The sequence below is a fragment of the Nerophis lumbriciformis genome, linkage group LG06 (assembly GCF_033978685.3).
Source record: "Nerophis lumbriciformis linkage group LG06, RoL_Nlum_v2.1, whole genome shotgun sequence".
In the NCBI taxonomy this organism is placed as follows: domain Eukaryota; kingdom Metazoa; phylum Chordata; class Actinopteri; order Syngnathiformes; family Syngnathidae; genus Nerophis; species Nerophis lumbriciformis.
This window is the reverse complement of record NC_084553.2, coordinates 14470971-14490764: the sequence shown is the minus strand read 5'-3', so window position 1 is coordinate 14490764 and position 19794 is coordinate 14470971. Positions and strand designations below refer to the sequence as shown.

The 19794-nt window shown below is 43.3% G+C and overlaps 2 protein-coding genes across 3 annotated transcripts in view; one reads left to right on the top strand and one right to left on the bottom strand.

Moving 5' to 3' along the window:
* LOC133608516 (transient receptor potential cation channel subfamily M member 1-like) overlaps positions 1–8759 on the top strand; it is a 38999-nt gene extending 30240 nt beyond the window's left edge. Inside the window, exons 20-28 of the mRNA XM_061963788.2 lie at positions 32–160; positions 273–524; positions 654–828; positions 1429–1449; positions 1531–1675; positions 5237–5439; positions 5514–5646; positions 5706–6040; positions 7553–8759. Coding sequence (XP_061819772.2) covers positions 32–160; positions 273–524; positions 654–828; positions 1429–1449; positions 1531–1675; positions 5237–5439; positions 5514–5646; positions 5706–6040; positions 7553–8055 — 1896 coding nt within the window. The 3' untranslated portion in view covers positions 8056–8759. The remainder of the gene's footprint in view (positions 1–31; positions 161–272; positions 525–653; positions 829–1428; positions 1450–1530; positions 1676–5236; positions 5440–5513; positions 5647–5705; positions 6041–7552) is intronic.
* A 1763-nt stretch (positions 8760–10522) lies between these two features.
* tppp3 (tubulin polymerization-promoting protein family member 3) lies at positions 10523–19710 on the bottom strand. 2 transcript variants are annotated; one of them, XM_061963787.2, is made up of 4 exons: positions 19326–19710; positions 17347–17544; positions 17124–17277; positions 10523–11249 (listed from the first exon to the last, which is right to left on the bottom strand). In XM_061963787.2, exons 2-4 carry the CDS (start codon positions 17532–17534, stop codon positions 11055–11057), a joined length of 537 nt encoding a protein of 178 aa, XP_061819771.1. In that variant the 5' UTR covers positions 17535–17544; positions 19326–19710; the 3' UTR covers positions 10523–11054. The 2 variants fall into 2 exon arrangements, with proteins under 2 accessions (XP_061819771.1, XP_061819769.1); XM_061963785.2 differs by lacking the exon at positions 19326–19710 and adding an exon at positions 18909–19075.
* Between the last annotated feature and the right edge of the window lie 84 nt (positions 19711–19794).

Sequence of the window (19794 nt, the reverse complement as noted above, 5' to 3'; positions counted from 1 at the left end):
CCTCAGTGACATGTCCTCATGTGACCCTCAGATTTCCTACCTGGTCTACCTCTCGTTGTACAACTACATCATCCTGGTCAAGATGGAGCGATGGCCATCCCTTCAGGAGTGGATCGTCATCTCGTATATCATAACGCTGGGCCTGGAAAAAGTCCGACAGGTACGCACTGAGCAAGACCCGTTCTTGTTCTAAAAGAGCCCAGATTCATAACCAGACCGAAAGTCCAACAATGGAATAGAAAATAAGTTGTCAGAGTTATCCGTACCCTCAGATCCTGATGTCGGAGCCGGGCAAATTGAAGCAGAAGATTAACGTGTGGCTGGAGGACTACTGGAACATCACAGACCTGGTGGCCATCTGGGTCTTCCTGCTCGGGCTGCTGTTGAGGCTGCAGAATGAGCCCTACATGGGCTACGGCCGCGTTATCTACTGCGTGGACATCATCTTCTGGTACATCCGCGTCCTCGACATCTTCGGGGTCAACAAGTACCTGGGGCCATACGTGATGATGATTGGGAAGATGGTAGGCTCAGGCACCTCACCTTTGACATTCTAAGAAAAGGGAAAGTGTAATTATGCCAAAAGAAGGAAGCTGGTATTGACATAAAATTCAAGAGTTCAGTCGTTGACGATCGTCTTCTACGGTCCGCAGATGATCGACATGCTGTACTTCGTAGTCATCATGCTGGTGGTCCTGATGAGCTTCGGCGTGGCCCGGCAGGCCATCCTGCATCCGGACGAGGAACCTACATGGCGCCTAGCTCGCAACATCTTCTACATGCCGTACTGGATGATCTACGGCGAGGTGTTTGCAGACTCCATAGACCGTAAGACTAGAATTCATAGTAAGACTTCCGGTCAGTTCAACAGTGTCTGGATTGTGTGCACTTTTGTTTTGAAAGACATATGGAGCAGATTGTTGGAAATGGAAGGCATTGAGAAAGCAAAGTGACATCTAATGACTCAACACACACACAGACACACACAAGCTGTGACAGTAATCGTGCACTTGCGTACTTAGATTTAGTTTTTTAAAGTGCGGTGACACTAAAAAGTGTCAGTGCTTGGATGTTGCCCTCAAAATTAACTCATGTGCTCGCAATTCAGCATTTAAAAGGAAAGAAGAAAAAGAAGCGGGAAAATTTTGCATTATACAACAAGTAATGAAACGCTGTCCAAATATGTGCACTGAGTACACTTATTGAAGTGTACTGATAGAAGTGTTCGATTAGAGACACAGCAAAAATGTGTTATTATTGTCTAGATCACACATTTCAAGCAGTGGGGGGCAGCATATGTTAACTTCCCGACAAGTCACAACACTTACAGCCACTAAGAATCACACTTTGTTGTGTCGTGTTGCTTTTGTGTGTCTTCTTCTTCATCTCTGTCTGACTGCTCATGTTCTACTTCCTCTTGACACTCAGTTTACGCCATGGAGATCAACCGTAAGCATCACTTTAGTAACGCAATAGCACACAATAACTGCTTAGCAGCAGACTAACATCATGTGTGTGCGTTCGTGTCAGCTCCATGTGGAGACAACTTGTACGATGAAGACGGGAAGAAGCTTCCTCCCTGCATCCCTGGAGCCTGGCTGACTCCCGCCATCATGGCCTGCTATCTTCTGGTGGCCAACATCCTGCTCGTCAACTTGCTCATCGCCGTCTTCAAGTAGGTCACCTATCAAAATTGTCCAAAAGTCCCAATTGCTTGTCTGAATGTTCTCGGTATGTCCAAGTGTCCTTAGTTTGTTCAAGTATCCTCAGTTTCTCCAAGTGTCCTACGTTTGTTCAAGTGTCCTAAGTGTGTCCAAATGTCCTCAGTTTGTTTATATGTCCACAGTTTGTTCAAATGTTCTCTGTTTGTCCAAGTGTTCTCCGTTTGTTTATATGTTCTTAGTCCGTTCAAATGTTCTCAGTTTGTTCAAGTGTCCTTAGTTTGTCCAAGTGTTTTCAGTTTGTCCAAGTGTCCTCAGTTTGTTCAAATATCCTAAGTGTGTCCAAATGTCCACAGTTTGTTCAAATGTTCTCAGTTTGTCCAAGTGTCCTTAGTTTGTCCAAGTGTCCTTAGTTTGTCCAAGTGTTCTCAGTTTGTTTATATGTTCTCAGTTTGCTCAAGTGTCCTTAGTTTGTCCAAGTGTTCTCAGTTTGTTTATATGTTCTCAGTTTGCTCAAGTGTCCTTAGTTTGTCCAAGTGTTTTCAGTTTGCCCAAGTATCCTCAGTTTGTTCAAGTGTCCTCAGTTTGTTCAAGTGTCCTAAGTGTGTCCAAATGTCCTCAGTTTGTTTATATGTTCTCAGTTTGTTCAAGTGTCCTTAGTTTGTCTAAGTGTTCTCAGTTTGTCCAAGTGTCCTCAGTTTGTTCAAATGTCCTAAGTGTGTCCAAATGTCCACAGTTTGTTCAAATGTTCTCAGTTTGTCCAAGTGTCCTTAGTTTGTCCAAGTGTCCTTAGTTTGTCCAAGTGTTCTCAGTTTGTTAATATGTTCTCAGTTTGTTCAAGTGTCCTTAATTTGTCCAAGTGTTTTCAGTTTGCCCAAGTATCCTCAGTTTGTTCAAGTGTCCTCAGTTTGTTCAAGTGTCCTAAGTGTGTCCAAATGTCCTTAGTTTGTTTATATGTTCTCAGTTTGTTCAATTGTTCTCAGTTTGTTCAAGTGCCCTTAGTTTATCCAAGTGTTCTCAGTTTGTTTATATGTTCTCAGTTCGTTGAAATGTTCTCAGTTTGTTCAAGTGTCCTTAGTTTGTCCAAGTGTTCTCAGTTTCTCCAAGTGTCCTAAGTTTGTTCAAGTATCCTAAGTGTGTCCAAATGTCCTCAGTTTGTTTATATGTCCACAGTTTGTTCAAATATTCTCAGTTTGTCCAAGTGTTCTCCGTTTGTTTATATGTTCTCAGTTTGTTCAAATGTTCTCCGTTTGTTCAAGTGTCCTTAGTTTGTCCAAGTGTTCTCAGTTTGTCCAAGTGTCTTCAGTTTGTTCAAGTGTCCTAAGTGTGTCCAAATGTCCTCAGTTTGTTTATATGTTCTCAGTTTGTCCAAGTGTTCTCAGTTCGTTCAAATGTTTTCAGTTTGTCCAAGTGTTCTCAGTTTGTCCAAGTGTTCTCAGTTTGTTTATATGTTCTCAGTTTGTCCAAGTGTTCTCAGTTTGTTCAAATGTCCTCAGTTTGTTTATATGTTCTCAGTGTCAAAAGTGTTTTAATGACATTCAGACTTTACTTAAATCAATAAAGCAGCAGCATCTCCTCATCTGGAAACAACAACACCGGAAATGTATCCCGTGTAAAAACGTCCGACCGGAACTCTCTAATAACTAAAGTTCCTTGGGTGAATAATGTTCACTCACTATACCGGTATGTTTTAGCGCTTTAATGTCGAGTTTACCGACAGATTTAAGTAAGAACTTTACACTACTTTATAATAGAAATGGCAACGGCGGAGGATGAATGCCCCATAACCAGAAGATAGAGTAAAAGAAGAGGCTTATCGACTATGGCGTCGGTACAGACTACAAAGGCGGACACATTTTTCAGGATTTATGCAGATCCCAAATACAGATCAGCAGGTACCAGAAGGTAAGGAAAGTGGCTTTTGCATAGTATTGCGAAAAAAAACCGACAAATAATATGTCTTACGTTATACACACAGCATAATAATACTTGTATGTTGAAGCACAGTACAATCCATCAAGCGGCGCGGCTTCATAGCTTACCAAAGTCATGCTAAAACATTTTGAAAGATTTTTGAGTGAAAATGTTCTATATTTTCAATGGAACATATAAAATGTCGGTGTTGTTTACTTGAGTCATATTGCCATCATAGTGCAGCCTACACGTATCTCTTATGTTTGACTGCCATCTACTGGTCACACTTATCATTACACCATGTACCAAATAAAATACCTTCGAGGTGGGTAAGCACAACCAAACATATTTCTTACATTAGGCGCACCGGGTTATAAGGCGCACTGTCGAGTTTTGAGGGGAAAAAAGGATTTTAAGGGCACCTTATAGTCCGTAAAATACGGTAAATGTCCTTAGTTTTTCCAAACATCATTAGTTTGTCCAAGTGTTCTCATAATTTGTCCAAATATCTTCAGCTCATTCAAAAAGTCCTCACAGTTTGTCTAACTCAGTGTTTTTCAACCTTTTTTTGAGGCAAGGCACATTTTTTTCATAAAAAAATCCGGAGGCAGACCACCAGCAGAAAACGTTAAAAGATGAAACTCCACCACGTCGTCGTGCCTTATTTTCAGTTTGTTGGTGTTTTCCTGTGTCTAGCGCTTTAGTTCTTGTCTTGCGCTGTTATTTTGATGGCCCTTCCTGTTATGTTGGTGTTTTCCTGTAGCAGTTTCATGTCTTCCTTTGAGCGCTATTCCGCCCACCGGCTTTGTGTTAGCAAGCGAGGCTATTTACGTCGCCGCTGTCCTTCTTTGTGTGGACATTGTTGATTGTCATGTCATGTACAGATGCACTTTGTGGACGCCGTAAGTTTTTGCTGTCGTCCAGCATTCTGTTTCTGTTTACTTTGTAGCCAGTTCAGTTTTACTTTCGTCTTGCGTAGACATTGCCTTTTCCTTTTTCTTTTGTTCATTTTTGGTTTAAGCATATAATTTTCTATCAAAAGCAGATTAAAAAAACAAGTTAATTTAAAGTAGTGACATAGTTTACATAATTTTTTTCCCAAAATAAATAAAATTATACAATTCCAAGTAAGTACATTTCGCTGGTAGTGTGGTCTTCATATTGGGATCACCAAGTTAAAGTACCAATGATTGTCACACACACACTAGGTGTGGCAAAATTATTCTCTGCATTTGACCCACCACCCTTGATCACCCCCTGGGAGGTGAGGGGAGCAGTGAGCAACAGCGGTGGCCGCGCCCGGGAATCATTTTTGGTGATTTAACCCCCAATTCCAACCCTTGATGCTGAGTGCCAAGCAGGGAGGATGTAATGGGTCCCATTTTTATAGTCCTTGGTATGACTCGATAGTCTTTGGTATGCCTCGTCTCACCCGACACATTCCGACTTTTACAAAGCAATTAACTACCTTCTGCCACCTACTGGCATGGAGTATTACGTGGTTGTGCTGCCGAGTTCTACACAGCAACGGCACGTTATTTGCGGATTATAAATACTGGTTTGCAAAAAAATATTTTTAACCCAGACTGTATCTCGCGGCACAGTGGTTGAAAAACCCTGGTCTAACTGTCCTCACAAATGTCCTGCGTGTGCGTCCACAGCAACACGTTCTTCGAGGTGAAGTCCATCTCAAACCAGGTGTGGAAGTTCCAGCGTTACCAGCTGATCATGACCTTCCACGATCGGCCCATTCTGCCGCCGCCGCTCATCGTCTTCCCGCACATCTTCATCGTCCTCAAGAGGCTGTGTTGCCGATGCCGTCGCCGGCAGGATGGCGACCGCGACGACCGGCAGAGACGCCTACGTAAGACTCGTCATCGCCGCGTACGCTCGACCGTGTGTAGGCGAGGGCGTGAGGACGAACGTGCGTGTTTGCAGAGCTGCTGCTGAGTGCGGACGAGCTGAAGAGTCTTCACGAGTTCGAGGAGCAGTGCGTGGACGAATACTTCCGCGAGAAAGACGACGAGAAGCAGTCGTCCAACAACGAGAGGATCAGAGTCACCTGCGAAAGGTGAGCCGTCCTCCAAGGTGAAACGCTTAAAATTGGTGTCCATGTGTGTGTCGCCACAGGGTGGAGAACATGTTCATGCGTCTGGAGGAGGTCAACGAGCGGGAACATTCCATGAAGGCGTCGCTGCAGACGGTGGACCTGCGCCTGGCGCAGCTGGAGGAGTTCTCAGGCCGCATGATGAACGCCCTGGAGAAGCTGGCGGGCGTCGACCGGGCCGAGCTGGCCCGCACGCGCTCCAGAGGCTCGTCCATGTGCGACGGCGCCGCTCTGCTGCGACGCGGCAGCATCATCAGCGCCGACGGCTGCAGCCTGTACCGCTACCAGCTGGAGCCCGACCCGGACGGGACCTCCATGGGCGGGAGTCCGGAGAGGCGAGGGGTGAACGTGGACGAGGGTAGGACATGTTGGTCACTCGGGGTGAATAAAAAAAAAGTCGATTCACATCCGAATTACAATTGTTATTCATCCCGATTCTAAATCGATTGATAATTTTCAAAAAATTGTGAAAAAAATTAAAAACAAATATATATATATATATATATATATATATATATATATATATATATATATATATATATATATATATATATATATATATATATATATATATATATATATGTATATATATATATATATTTTTTTTATTTTTTTTTTTTTTATATATATATACATATATCTATATATAATATGTATATTTGTATATATGTATATATTAGGGTTGTACCGATACCAATATTTTGGTACCGGTACCAAAATGTATTTCGATACTTTTCGGTACTTTTCGATACTTATCTAAATAAAGGGGACCACAAAAAATTGCATAATAGGCTTTTTTTTTTAACAAAAAATCTTAGAGTACATTAAACATATGTTTCTTATTGCAAGTTTGTCCTTAAATAAAATAATGAATATACAAGACAACTTGTCTTTTAATAGTAAGTAAACAAAGAAAGGCTCCTAATTTAGCTGCGGACATATGCAGTAACTTATTGTGTCATTTTCCATTCTATTATTTTGTCAACATTATTAATGACAAGTGGTAGAAAATGAACTATTAATCTACTTGTTCATTTACTGTTATTATCTGCTTACTTTCTCTTTTAACATGTTCTATCTACACTTCTGTTCAAATGTAATAATCACTTATTCTTCTGTTGTTTGATACTTTACATTAGTTTTGGATGATACCACAAATTTGGGTATCGATCCGATACCAAGTAGTTACAGGATCATACATTGGTCATATTCAAAGTCCTCATGTGTCCAGGGACATATTTCCTGAGTGAAAAAACATAATGTGAATTTTTAAGAAAGGAAAAAAGATTTTGTTACGATAAAAAAATATCGATGTAATCATAGTAGTATGAACTAGATACGCTCCTGTACTTGGTATCATTACAGTGGATGTCAGGTGTAGATCCACCAATGTGGTTTGTTTACACACATACATATATATATATATATGTCTTAATAAGGTTATCCAAAAAATAGTGCTCGATACCGTAGTAGAGCGCAATATATGTATGTGTGGGGGAAAAAAAAATCACAAGACTATTTCATCTCTACAGGCCTGTTTCATGAGGGGGGGTACCCTCAATCATCAGGAGATATATATATATATATATATATATATATATACATACACGTATATATATATAATGTTCAGGTTTTTTTTAATAAGAATAAACATTTTTAAATACATTTTTAGGCTATCTCCATGACATCAGAAACCTGAAACCTGTTTTGAAAAAGTTGTATTAGAATTATTATACCAAATATTACATTGCGAGAATCAGTTTGAATCGACTCTGAATTTAACCTTTAGGTGCCCAAAGGTTCACACTCCGATTGGTCACCATGGAAACGAAAGCATCTTAGCTCTTAGCTTTTCGCTTCCTGTGTCCAGGTGACGCCCATGTGGCCGTCAAGGAGGCGGGCGCCACTCTGGACATCCACCAAGTGCGGGACAGAAGTCAGTCTTTGTCCAACGTGGACATCCTCATCTCTCCCTGCGAGCAGGACCGCAGATCACCTGAGACCGTCGCCGTGGAGACGGCGGGAGGACACGCTAGACTGGAGGCAGTGGTCTCCTTCCCGCTAGAGAGGTCAAGGGTCACGCCGTGTTTGTCCTCCCACGTGTCAAACAAAGGATCCGTAAGCAGCCTGCTGTGTAGCCCCGCCCTCCGGCAGACACCTGACCGCCTGGCACAAGGTCACCAAGGCAACGGCGAGGGGGAGGAGCCCGAGGAGGACAACGAGGACAGGACGTACCCGACACTGCGCTCCAAAAGCCTCAACGTGAACCCAAAGAAGGGCCGGACCCAAAGGACGGACGCGCCTCGCTCGGCTGCCAGCGTCGCCGATTTGGTATCCGCGTTTGGGGGCGGCGAGGGCGAGGACCCGAGCTAGCCGGGTCAAAGGTCAGCAGGACTTGAACGATCATATTTGTAAGCATCTTCAGTCTTCCTGCTATGTGGGGCCCGATTCAGTGGGTCCCGTTTATGTCGACAACCCACCGCGTTATTATGACTAAAAAGTGGCAGCAATTTTTATCTCTATAAAATAAATGAGTCCGTTTATGTCGACATCACCCTCCCTACATGCAGATCTGTGCATTTTGTGTAAATAAGCACATGGAAAATGTTAATTCCTAGCCTCTTCCTGCTCTGTCACTGGTAAGAATATAATGGCAAGAAGGGCATGAGCAGACTTTTTCCCTGAGGAAGCTTTGGTTCTTTAAAGGCCTACTGAAACCCACTACTACCGACCACGCAGTCTGATAGTTTATATATCAATGATGAAATCTTAACATTGCAACAAATGCCAATACGGCCGGGTTAACTTATAAAGTGCAATTTTAAATTTCCCGGGAAACTTCCGGTTGAAAACGTCTATGTATGATGACGTATGCACGTGACGTCAATAGTTGAAACAGACATTTTGGAATAGGTCGGTCGCCAGCTTAAATCGTCTTTTTTCATCGCTAAATTCCACTGTATTCTGGACATCTGTGTTGGTGAATCTTTTGCAATTTGTTTAATGAACAATGGAGACTGCAAAGAACAAACCTGTAGGTGCGATCGGTGTATTAGCGTATGGCTACAGCAACACAACCAGGAGGACTTTGACTTGGATAGCAGACGCGCTATCCGACGCTAGCCGCCGACCGCATCGATGATCGGGTGAAGTCCTTCGTCGCTCCGTCAATCGCTGGAACGCAGGTGAGCTTCGGTGTTGATGAGCAGATGAGAGCTGGCGTAGGTGGAGAGCTAATGTTTTTAGCATAGCTCTGTCGAGGTCCGTAGCTAAGTTAGCTTCAATGTTAGCAACAGCATTGTTAAGCTTTGCCAGGCTAGAAAGCATTAACCGTGTAGTTACAGGTCCATGGTTTAATAGTATTGTTGATTTTATGTCTATCCTTCCAGTCAGGGGTTTATTTATTTTGTTTCTATCTGCAGTTAAGCCCGATGCTATCACGTTAGCTCCGTAGCTAAAGTGCTTCACCGATGTATTGTCGCGGGGATAAAAGTCACTGTGAATGTCCATTTCGCGTTCTCGACTCTCATTTTCAAGAGGATATAGTATCCGAGGTGGTTTAAAATACAAATCCGTGATCCACAATAGAAAAAGGAGAGAGTGTGGAATCCAATGAGCCCTCGTACCTAAGTTACGGTCAGAGCGAAAAAAGATACGTCCTGCACTGCACTCTAGTCCTTCACTCTCACGTTTTTCATCCACAAATCTTTCATCCTTGCTCAAATTAATGGGGTAATCGTCGCTTTCTCGGTCCGAATCGCTCTCACTGCTGGTGTAAACAACTTTCAACTTGTGACGTCACGCTACTTCCGGTACAGGCAAGGCATTTTTATCAGCGACCAAAAGTTGCGAACTTTATCGTCGATGTTCTCTACTAAATCCTTTCAGCAAAAATATGGCAATATTGCGAAATGATCAAGTATGACACATAGAATGGATCTGCTATCCCCGTTTAAATAAAAACATTTCATTTCAGTAGGCCTTTAATGTGTGCAGCCAGCTGATGGAGATCTTTTATCAGTGTGTTGTGGCCAGTGCCCTGTACTTTGCAGTGGTTTGTTGGGGGGAGCAGCACCAGCAAAAGGGACTTCAACCGGATTGACAAACTGATCCGGAAAGCCGGCCAAACTATTGGCACGCAGTTGGAGGCGCTTGTGTCAGTGAGGGACAGGAGGACACTGGACAAACTGCTCACCATCATGGACAATCCTGCCCACCCACTCCACCAGACAATTGAGGGACAGCGGCGCTCATACTCCAACAGGATCCTTCATTCCACACTCCATGCAGCTGTATAATCACTCGCTATACAGCAATAGATGATATCTGTCTATTATCTGACACCTTCTATGTTAGCTACCTCTCTTTGTTCATAATGTCTATTTTTTGCTGGATCTACTCTCTATTTTATGCTGCAGCTGTTGCATATACTGTAATATTGTACATGGTAATTGTTATATAAAGTTAAAGTTAAAGTACCAATGATTGTCACACACACACTAGGTGCGGCGAAATTATTCTCTGCATTTGACCCATCACCTTTGATCACCCCCTGCTGGGAGGTGAGGGGAGCAGTGAGCAGCAGCGGTGGCCACGCCCGGGAATCATTTTTGGTGATTCAACCCGCAATTCCAACCCTTGATGCTGAGGTAATGGGTCGCATTTTTACAGTCTTTGGTATGACTCGGCCAGGGTTTGAACCCACAACCTACCGATCTCAGGGCGGACACTCTAACCACTAGGCCACTGAGTAGGTGATGTCATACATACATGTCATACATATTTAATGACCACACACCGTATCGAAACATCCACCATTCACTAAGACTACACAAACGAGTTTTTGTTATAGCTTTTATTTTTCCATTAAGCAACTTGTCATGGTGATGGAATACATTTATTATTCATCAGTAAGAAAGGAGGTATAAAGAAATGATGTTAGCAAGAGTGAGATGAATCGAATGAACATATGTGGACATTACACACAGGAAGTAGACATCGACAGTGGTGCAGTTTCCCTTTAAAAATCAGACCTTTTACATGGGGACGCAACCTCTGGCAGGAAGTCGCTGCGTCGAGGCCACACACACACACACACACACACACACACACACACACACACACACACCAAAATCTGTGTGTTATTGGCCAAAGCTAAAACTTTATTTCGGATTGGTTTGAACAATTTTAGAGAGTTTACGTTACGAAGACAAGGATTTTGTGATTTTGGTCCCCACGACGTAACTGTGTAAACAATGAGTTGTCCCCATATTGTGATGAATACAAACACACTCACACACACACTCACACACACACACAGGTTCCATCCCGACCTAAGTGCTTCAACTTCCTGCCAGCGAGTGGGCGTGGTCTCACTTGAAATCCTTCACCTTGGCGTCGTAGGTCCCGGCGTCCTTGTAGGCGCCAACGTAGCCCGTGTTGCTCACCAGATCCTCGCGGCCCTCGCGGCCTTTGCCCTTGCCGCTGTCGTCGAAGCGCTCCTTGTGCGAGCCCGTGTAGCGCGACGTGTCGGTCAGTCGGTCCACTCCTCCCGCCTTCGACATTTTCTGTGGACCAAGTTAGCGTACTTATCAATGCTATTTTGGTTTTTTTAATAAGTACAGAAATTACACCCCAAGTTTGTCATGTTTCATGTGTCAGGTAAACCGCGAAGAATGGGGCCATGTTCATTAAAACTAGCATTGATGCAAAAAATACATGATTTTTTTGCGTCAATGCTAGGTTTGATGGCCACAGTCCTTGGGGGATCTCGTGTGAGAGGAAGAGAGTGGATAGTGCACTTCCCATATTTGTAGCGTTTCATGTGTCTGGTAAATCGAGACGAATGGGGCCATGTTTATCAAAACTAGTATTGACCATAAAAATTATGTTTTTTTGGGGAGTGCACTATCCACTCTCTTCCTCTCACACGAGATCCACCCAGGGCTGGATCAAAACTAGCATTGATGCAAAAAAAACTGCGTCAATGCCAGTTTTGATGAACATTGTCCCATTCGGCGCGGTTTACCTGACACATGAAACGTGACAAATTTGGACAGTGCACTATCCCACTCTCTTCCTCTCACACGAGATCCACCCAGGACTGGGTGGATCAAAACTAGCATGGACGCAAAAAAACAAATTTTTTTGCGTCAATGCTAGTTTTGATGAACATGGTCCCATTCGGCGCGGTTTACCTGACACATGAAACGTGCCAAATTTGGGGAGTGCACTATCCACTCTCTTCCTCTCACATGGGGTCCACCAAGGAATGGGTGGATCAAAACTAACATTGACGCAAAAAAACTATTTTTGCATCAATGCTAGTTTTGATGAACATGGCCCAATTCGTCAGTTTACCTGACACATGAAACGTGACAAATTTGGTTGAATGCACTATCCACTCTCTTCCTCTCACACGAGAGCCACCCAGGACTGGGTGGATCAAAACTAGCATTGACAGGGGGAAAAAAAGGTTTGCATCAATGCTAGTTTTGATGAACATGGCGGTTTACCTGACACATGAAACGTGACAAAATTTGGGGGGTGCATTATCCACTCTCTTCCTCTCACATGGGATCCACCCAGGACTGGGTGGATCAAAACTAGCATTGACGCAAAAAAACCTTTTTTTATGCGTCAATGCTAGTTTTGATGAACATGGCCCCATTCGTCGCGGTTTACCTGACACATGAAACGTGACAAAATTTGGGGGGTGCACTATCCACTCTCTTCCTCTCACACGAGATCCACCCAGAACTGGGTGGATCAAAGCTAGCATTGACGCAAAAAAACATTCTTTTTTTGCGTCAATGCTAGTTTTGATGAATGTGGCCCCATTCATCGCGGTTTACCTAATACATAAAACGTGACAAAATTTGGGGAGTGCACTATCCACTCTCTTCCTCTCACATGGGATCCACTTAGGACTGGGTGGATCAAAATTAGCATTGACGCAAAAAAACTAATGCTAGTTTTGATGAACATGGCCCCATTCGTCGCGGTTTACCTGACACATGAAATGTGACAAATTTGGGGAGTGCACTATCTACTCTCTTCCTCTCACATGGGATTCACCTTGGACTAGCATTGACGCAAAAAAAACTTTTTTTTGCATCAATGCTAGTTTTGATGAACATGGCCCCATTCGTCGCGGTTTACCTGACACATGAAACGTGACAAAATTTGGGGGGTGCACTATCCACTCTCTTCCTCTCACACGAGATCCACCCAGAAGTGGGTGGATAAAAGCTAGCATTGACGCAAAAAAAATTTTTTTGCGTCAATGTTAGTTTTGATGAATGTGGCCCCATTCATCGCGGTTTACCTAATACATAAAACGTGACAAAATTTGGGGAGTGCACTATCCACTCTCTTCCTCTCACATGGGATCCACTTAGGACTGGGTGGATCAAAACTAGCATTGACGCAAAAAAAACAAATTTTCTGCGTCAATGCTAGTATTGATGAACATGGCCCCATTCGTCGCGGTTTACCTGACACATGAAATGTGACAAATTTGGGGAGTGCACTATCTACTCTCTTCTTCTCTCATGGGATCCACCGTGGACTGGGTGGATCAAAACTAACATTGACGCAAAAAAACCTTGCATCAATGCTAGTTTTGATGAACATGGCCCAATTCGTCAGTTTACCTGACACATGAAACGTGACAAATTTGGTTGAATGCACTATCCACTCTCTTCCTCTCACACGAGAGCCACCCAGGACTGGGTGGATCAAAACTAGCATTGACAGGGGGAAAAAAAGGTTTGCATCAATGCTAGTTTTGATGAACATGGCGGTTTACCTGACACATGAAACGTGACAAAATTTGGGGGGTGCATTATCCACTCTCTTCCTCTCACATGGGATCCACCCAGGACTGGGTGGATCAAAACTAGCATTGACGCAAAAAAACCTTTTTTTATGCGTCAATGCTAGTTTTGATGAACATGGCCCCATTCGTCGCGGTTTACCTGACACATGAAACGTGACAAAATTTGGGGGGTGCACTATCCACTCTCTTCCTCTCACACGAGATCCACCCAGAACTGGGTGGATCAAAGCTAGCATTGACGCAAAAAAACATTCTTTTTTTGCGTCAATGCTAGTTTTGATGAATGTGGCCCCATTCATCGCGGTTTACCTAATACATAAAACGTGACAAAATTTGGGGAGTGCACTATCCACTCTCTTCCTCTCACATGGGATCCACTTAGGACTGGGTGGATCAAAATTAGCATTGACGCAAAAAAACTAATGCTAGTTTTGATGAACATGGCCCCATTCGTCGCGGTTTACCTGACACATGAAATGTGACAAATTTGGGGAGTGCACTATCTACTCTCTTCCTCTCACATGGGATTCACCTTGGACTAGCATTGACGCAAAAAAAACTTTTTTTTGCATCAATGCTAGTTTTGATGAACATGGCCCCATTCGTCGCGGTTTACCTGACACATGAAACGTGACAAAATTTGGGGGGTGCACTATCCACTCTCTTCCTCTCACACGAGATCCACCCAGAAGTGGGTGGATAAAAGCTAGCATTGACGCAAAAAAAAATGTTTTGCGTCAATGTTAGTTTTGATGAATGTGGCCCCATTCATCGCGGTTTACCTAATACATAAAACGTGACAAAATTTGGGGAGTGCACTATCCACTCTCTTCCTCTCACATGGGATCCACTTAGGACTGGGTGGATCAAAACTAGCATTGACGCAAAAAAAACAAATTTTCTGCGTCAATGCTAGTATTGATGAACATGGCCCCATTCGTCGCGGTTTACCTGACACATGAAATGTGACAAATTTGGGGAGTGCACTATCTACTCTCTTCTTCTCTCATGGGATCCACCGTGGACTGGGTGGATCAAAACTAACATTGACGCAAAAAAACCTTGCATCAATGCTAGTTTTGATGAACATGGCCCTATTCGTCGCGGTTTACCTGACACATGAAACGTGACAAAATTTGGGGGGTGCACAATCCACTCTCTTCCTCTCACACGAGATCAAAGCTAGCAGTGACGCAAAAAAAACGCGTCAATGCTAGTTTTGATGAATGTGGCCCCATTCATCGCGGTTTACCTAATACATAAAACGTGACAAAATTTGGGGAGTGCACTATCCACTCTCTTCCTCTCACATGGGATCCACTTAGGACTGGGTGGATCAAAACTAGCATTGACGCAAAAAAAACAAATTTTCTGCGTCAATGCTAGTTTTGATGAACATGGCCCCATTCGTCGCGGTTTACCTGACACATGAAATGTGACAAATTTGGGGAGTGCACTATCTACTCTCTTCTCTTATGGGATCCACCATGGACTGGGTGGATCAAAACTAACATTGACGCAAAACATTTTTTTGCATCAATGCTAGTTTTGATGAACATGCGGGCTCGGGATCTTTCTGTGTGGAGTTTGCATGTTCTCCCCGTGACTGCGTGGGTTCCCTCCGGGTACTCCGGCTTCCTCCCACCTCCAAAGACATGCACCTGGGGATAGGTTGATTGGCAACACTAAATTGGCCCTAGTATGTGAATGTGAGTGTGAATGTTGTCTATCTGTGTTGGCCCTGCGATGAGGTGGCGACTTGTCCAGGGTGTACCCCGCCTTCCGCCCGATTGTAGCTGAGATAGGCTCCAGCGCCCCCCGCGACCCCAAAAGGGAATAAGCGGTAGAAAATGGATGGATGGATGGGCCCCATTCGTCGCGGTTTACCTGACACATGAAACGTGACAAAATTTGGGGTGGTGCACAATCCACTCTCTTCCTCTCACACGAGATCAAATCTAGCATTGACGCAAAAAAAACGCGTCAATGCTAGTTTTGATGAATGTGGCCCCATTCATCGCGGTTTACCTAAGACATAAAACGTGACAAAATTTGGGGAGTGCACTATCCACTCTCTTCCTCTCACATGGGATCCACTTAGGACTGGGTGGATCAAAACTAGCATTGATGCAAAAAAACTAATTTTCTGCGTCAATGCTAGTTTTGATGAACATGGTCCCATTTGCAGTTTACCTGACACATGAAACGTGACACATTTGGGGAGTGCACTATCCACTCTTCCTCTCACGATCCACCAGGACTGGATGGATCAAAACTAGCATTGACGCAAAAAAAACCTTTTGCGTCAATGCTAGTTTTGATCTACATGGCCCCATTCGTCACAGTTTACCTGACATATGAAACGTGACAAATTTGGTTGAGTGCACTATCCACTCTCTTCCTCTCACACGAGATCCACCCAGACCTGGGTGGATCAAATCCAGCATTGACGCAAAAAAACATTATTTTTTTGCGTCAATGCTAGTTTGGATGAACATGGCCCCATTCATCGCGGTTTACCTGACACATGAAACGTGACAAATTTGGGGAGTGCACTATCCCACTTTCTTCCTCTCACACGAGATCCACCAGGACTGGGTAGATCAAAACTGGCATTGACGGGGGGAAAAAAAGTTTTGCGTCAATGCTAGATTTAATAACATGGCCCCATTCGTCACAGTTTACCTGACACATGAAATGTGACAAATGTGGGGAGTGCACTATCCCACTCTCTTCCTCTCACGCGATACACCCAGGACTGGGTGGATCAAAACTAGCATTGACGCAAAAAAACATTTTGCATCAATGCTAGTTTTGATGAACGTGGCCCCATTCGTCGTGGTTTACCTGACACATGAAACGTGACAAATTTGGAGAGTGCACTCTCTTCCTCACACGAGATCCACCCAGGACTGGGTGGATCAAAACTAGCATTGACGCAAAAAAACACTTTTTTTGCGTCAATGCTAGTTTTGATGAACATGGCCCCATTGGTTGCGGTTTACCTGACACATGAAACGTGACAAATTTGGGGAGTGCACTATCCACTCTTCCTCACACGATCCACCAGGACTGGGTGGATCAAAACTAGCATTGACGCAAAAAAACACTTTTTTTGCGTCAATGCTAGTTTTGTTCTACATGGCCCCATTCGTCACAGTTTACCTGACACATGAAACGTGACAAATTTGGTTGGGTGCACTATCCACTCTCTTCCTCTCACACGAGATCTGGGTGGATCAAAACCAGCATTGACGCAAAAAAACCGTCAATGCTAGTTTTGATGAACATGGCCCCATTCGTTGCAGTTTACCTGACACATGAAACGTGACAAATTTGGGGAGTGCACTATCCCACTCTCTCTCACACGAGATCCACCCAGGACAGGGTGGATCTAAACTAGTATTGACAGGGGGGGGGGGGGGGGGGGGGGGGGGAGTTTTGCATCAATGCTAGTTTTGATGAACATGGCGGTTTACCTGACACATGAAACGTGACAAAATTTGGGGGGTGCACTATCCACTCTCTTCCTCTCACACGATATCTACCCAGGACTGTAGCCATGTGAATCCCCACCCTATTGGAGCAGGAAGCTCCTTACCGTCACGCCCACGTTGCTGGGAGCCCCCGCCTCCACCAGGTTGAAGATGGACCGGAGGGCCTCGTCATGAGTTTTGCCTTTGAACCTTTTCGGGGCCAACTCATGCAGAGCCAGCTGGAACTCCTCAAAGGTGATGATGCGAGCCGACTTCTGCCTGAAGACCACACACACGTGAGCCGTGAGGTGTGGTGCGGCGTGTGGGCGGCGACCAAGGAGGACTTACTTGACTTTGGAGAAGACGATGTCCACGTCGGTGCTGCTCACGTTCTTGCCGTCAGTGATCTTGCAGTCCTTGCACAGTTTGGCCCAGTTCTTCCCGTTGAGCTCGTTCCCGGTGGCCTTGGTGTCGCCGTGGATGGCGAACTTCTTGAAAGCCTCCAGCAGGTCAAAGGTCTCCGAATTCTCCGCCATGTTGGAAGATCTAGGATGGCAGTAAACAAGCTTTTAACCTTGTGTATGTAAATAAAGTTAACTATTATTACTTTGAAACCTTTGTGACACATATTTTAAAGCTGAATTTTCTATATATTAAGATTTAAAAGCAAGCTGGTTTTTTTACAGGCCAATTACTGGCTTATTTTTTTTAAACTAAAACTAACTAAAAAGGGAGCAATTTTTTTACTAGTCCATTTTTTTTTAACTAACACCAAGTGCAGCTGGGATAGGCTCCAGCACCCCCGAGAGGGACAAGCGGTAGAAAATGGATGGATGGACTAACTCAAAAGCGAGCTAGTGTATTACTATTTTTATTTTTTACAAACTTTTTTTTGCTAGCCATTTTTTTAAACTAAAACTAACTATAAAACGAGCTATTTTTTTTTACTTAAAACTAAAAAATGAGCTATTTTTTTTACAGGCCAATTAATGGCTTTTTTTTTTTTTTTTACTAAAACTAACTAAAAAGGGACCAATTTGTTTACTAATCCATTTTTTTAGTACAATTTTTTTAATAGTCCATTTTTTTAACTAAAACTAACTAAAAAGCAAGCTACTGTATTATTATTTTACTAGCCTTTTTTTTTTTTTTAACTAAAACTATAAAAAAAGCGAGCTCTTTTTTTAATAAAAAAAAACATTTTTAGAACATTTTTTTAAACTAAAACCAAATAAAAAGCAAGCTATTTCTTTACTAGACATTTTTTTTTTTAAACAAACTAAAAAGGGAGCAGTTTTTTTTTTTATTAGCCACTTTTTGTTTTACCTAAAACTAACTAAAAGCGAGCTACATATATATATATATTTTTTTTACTATCCATTTAAAAAAATTAAAAAAATCTAACTAAAAAGCGACTTTTCTTTTTTTTTTTTAACAAAACTAAAAGCAATCTTTTTTTACAAGACGTTTTTTTTTTTTTTTTTACTAAACCTAACTAAAAAGCCAGCTATTTTTATCAGCCATTTTTTGTCATTATTTCAATCATTATTTCCGGGGATTTTTGCATCATTTCAAAACATGTGAGCCGATTTGATATGACGATACTATGATGATTAGGTAGTCATTTGAAGAGCAACACTTTTTCTATCCATATAGAAGATGCATACTTAAAACTGTATTGGAATTAAAGCACCGTCGTGTTTGTCATTCCGAGGCAAGAAAAATGAACTTGAACGCCACACAGGTTCGGATTGTCACTCGGAAAACCGAAAAAGGTCGAAGTTACCTTTCAAGATAACTAGCCCAGTGTAGCCACGACAAACCTGTACGTTTGAATTAATATTTTTTTAACAACGACGATACTTAGTCATTATAATTATCACACAAAGTTGATAGTTTTCATACATTACCTTGAAGTATTTGAAGTAACTATATCTGAGTAAATCCGCTGACGGATGGTGTTTAAAGTAAGTTTTCGGTGGCTACAAGCACTAGAAACATGACGTTCAACGACACGCTTTGACGCTTTCGTTTACATTATGTCGGACGCAAACGTGGTACCGATGTCACGTTTGTTTAAAGACCGGGACGAGGGAGTTACGTAGTGATTGTGACGTCACACCCCACGTTTTGTTTGAAGTGGTCAAAGGAACTGCACTTAAAAAAATACAAAATATACGTCACGTGTGTTGTTGTTTTTTGCGCAGTTACAAATCTGTATGCTTTTATTGGTTGGACTTGCATGCACATCAGTAGGAAAGTTACTAATTTGAAATTTGCACTCAACTGATTAGAATTAAAGCGACATGCACACTGCAGCTTCTTACCTGAAGGCCTCGTCTGTCTCTTCTTCTTCTTTTGCTGCTGCTGCTTCTCGCGCCCGTTCAAAATGAGCTGGAGATTTGTTGTCGTCTGTTTATCCCGTTGTCACGGCGACATCCTGTCCAGCATCACACGGGTGGGGAGGGAGGATGCAGGCGGGTGGTGTCAGAGGGGTGGGCTCTCGTCGCCCCAGTCAAGGGGCCAAAGGTCACGGGTCGAAAGGCCTTTTGTTTGTTTTCTTGGCCAAACAGAACGATTTTGAACAGGAAGTCGGGGGCGGACCCGAGCAGAACCGGGTCTGATGCAACAGAAGCGGGCTGCAGCGGTGACAGCAGCGTTGCTGGTTCTGTTCTTTGTTGTTGGGAACCCAGCAGCTGCTCGGTGGAGTCAGTGATTGAACTGGACCGGCGCCAGAACCGACACTGTGTGTGTGTGTGTGTGTGTGTGTGTGTGTGTGTGTGTGTGAGTGCGTGC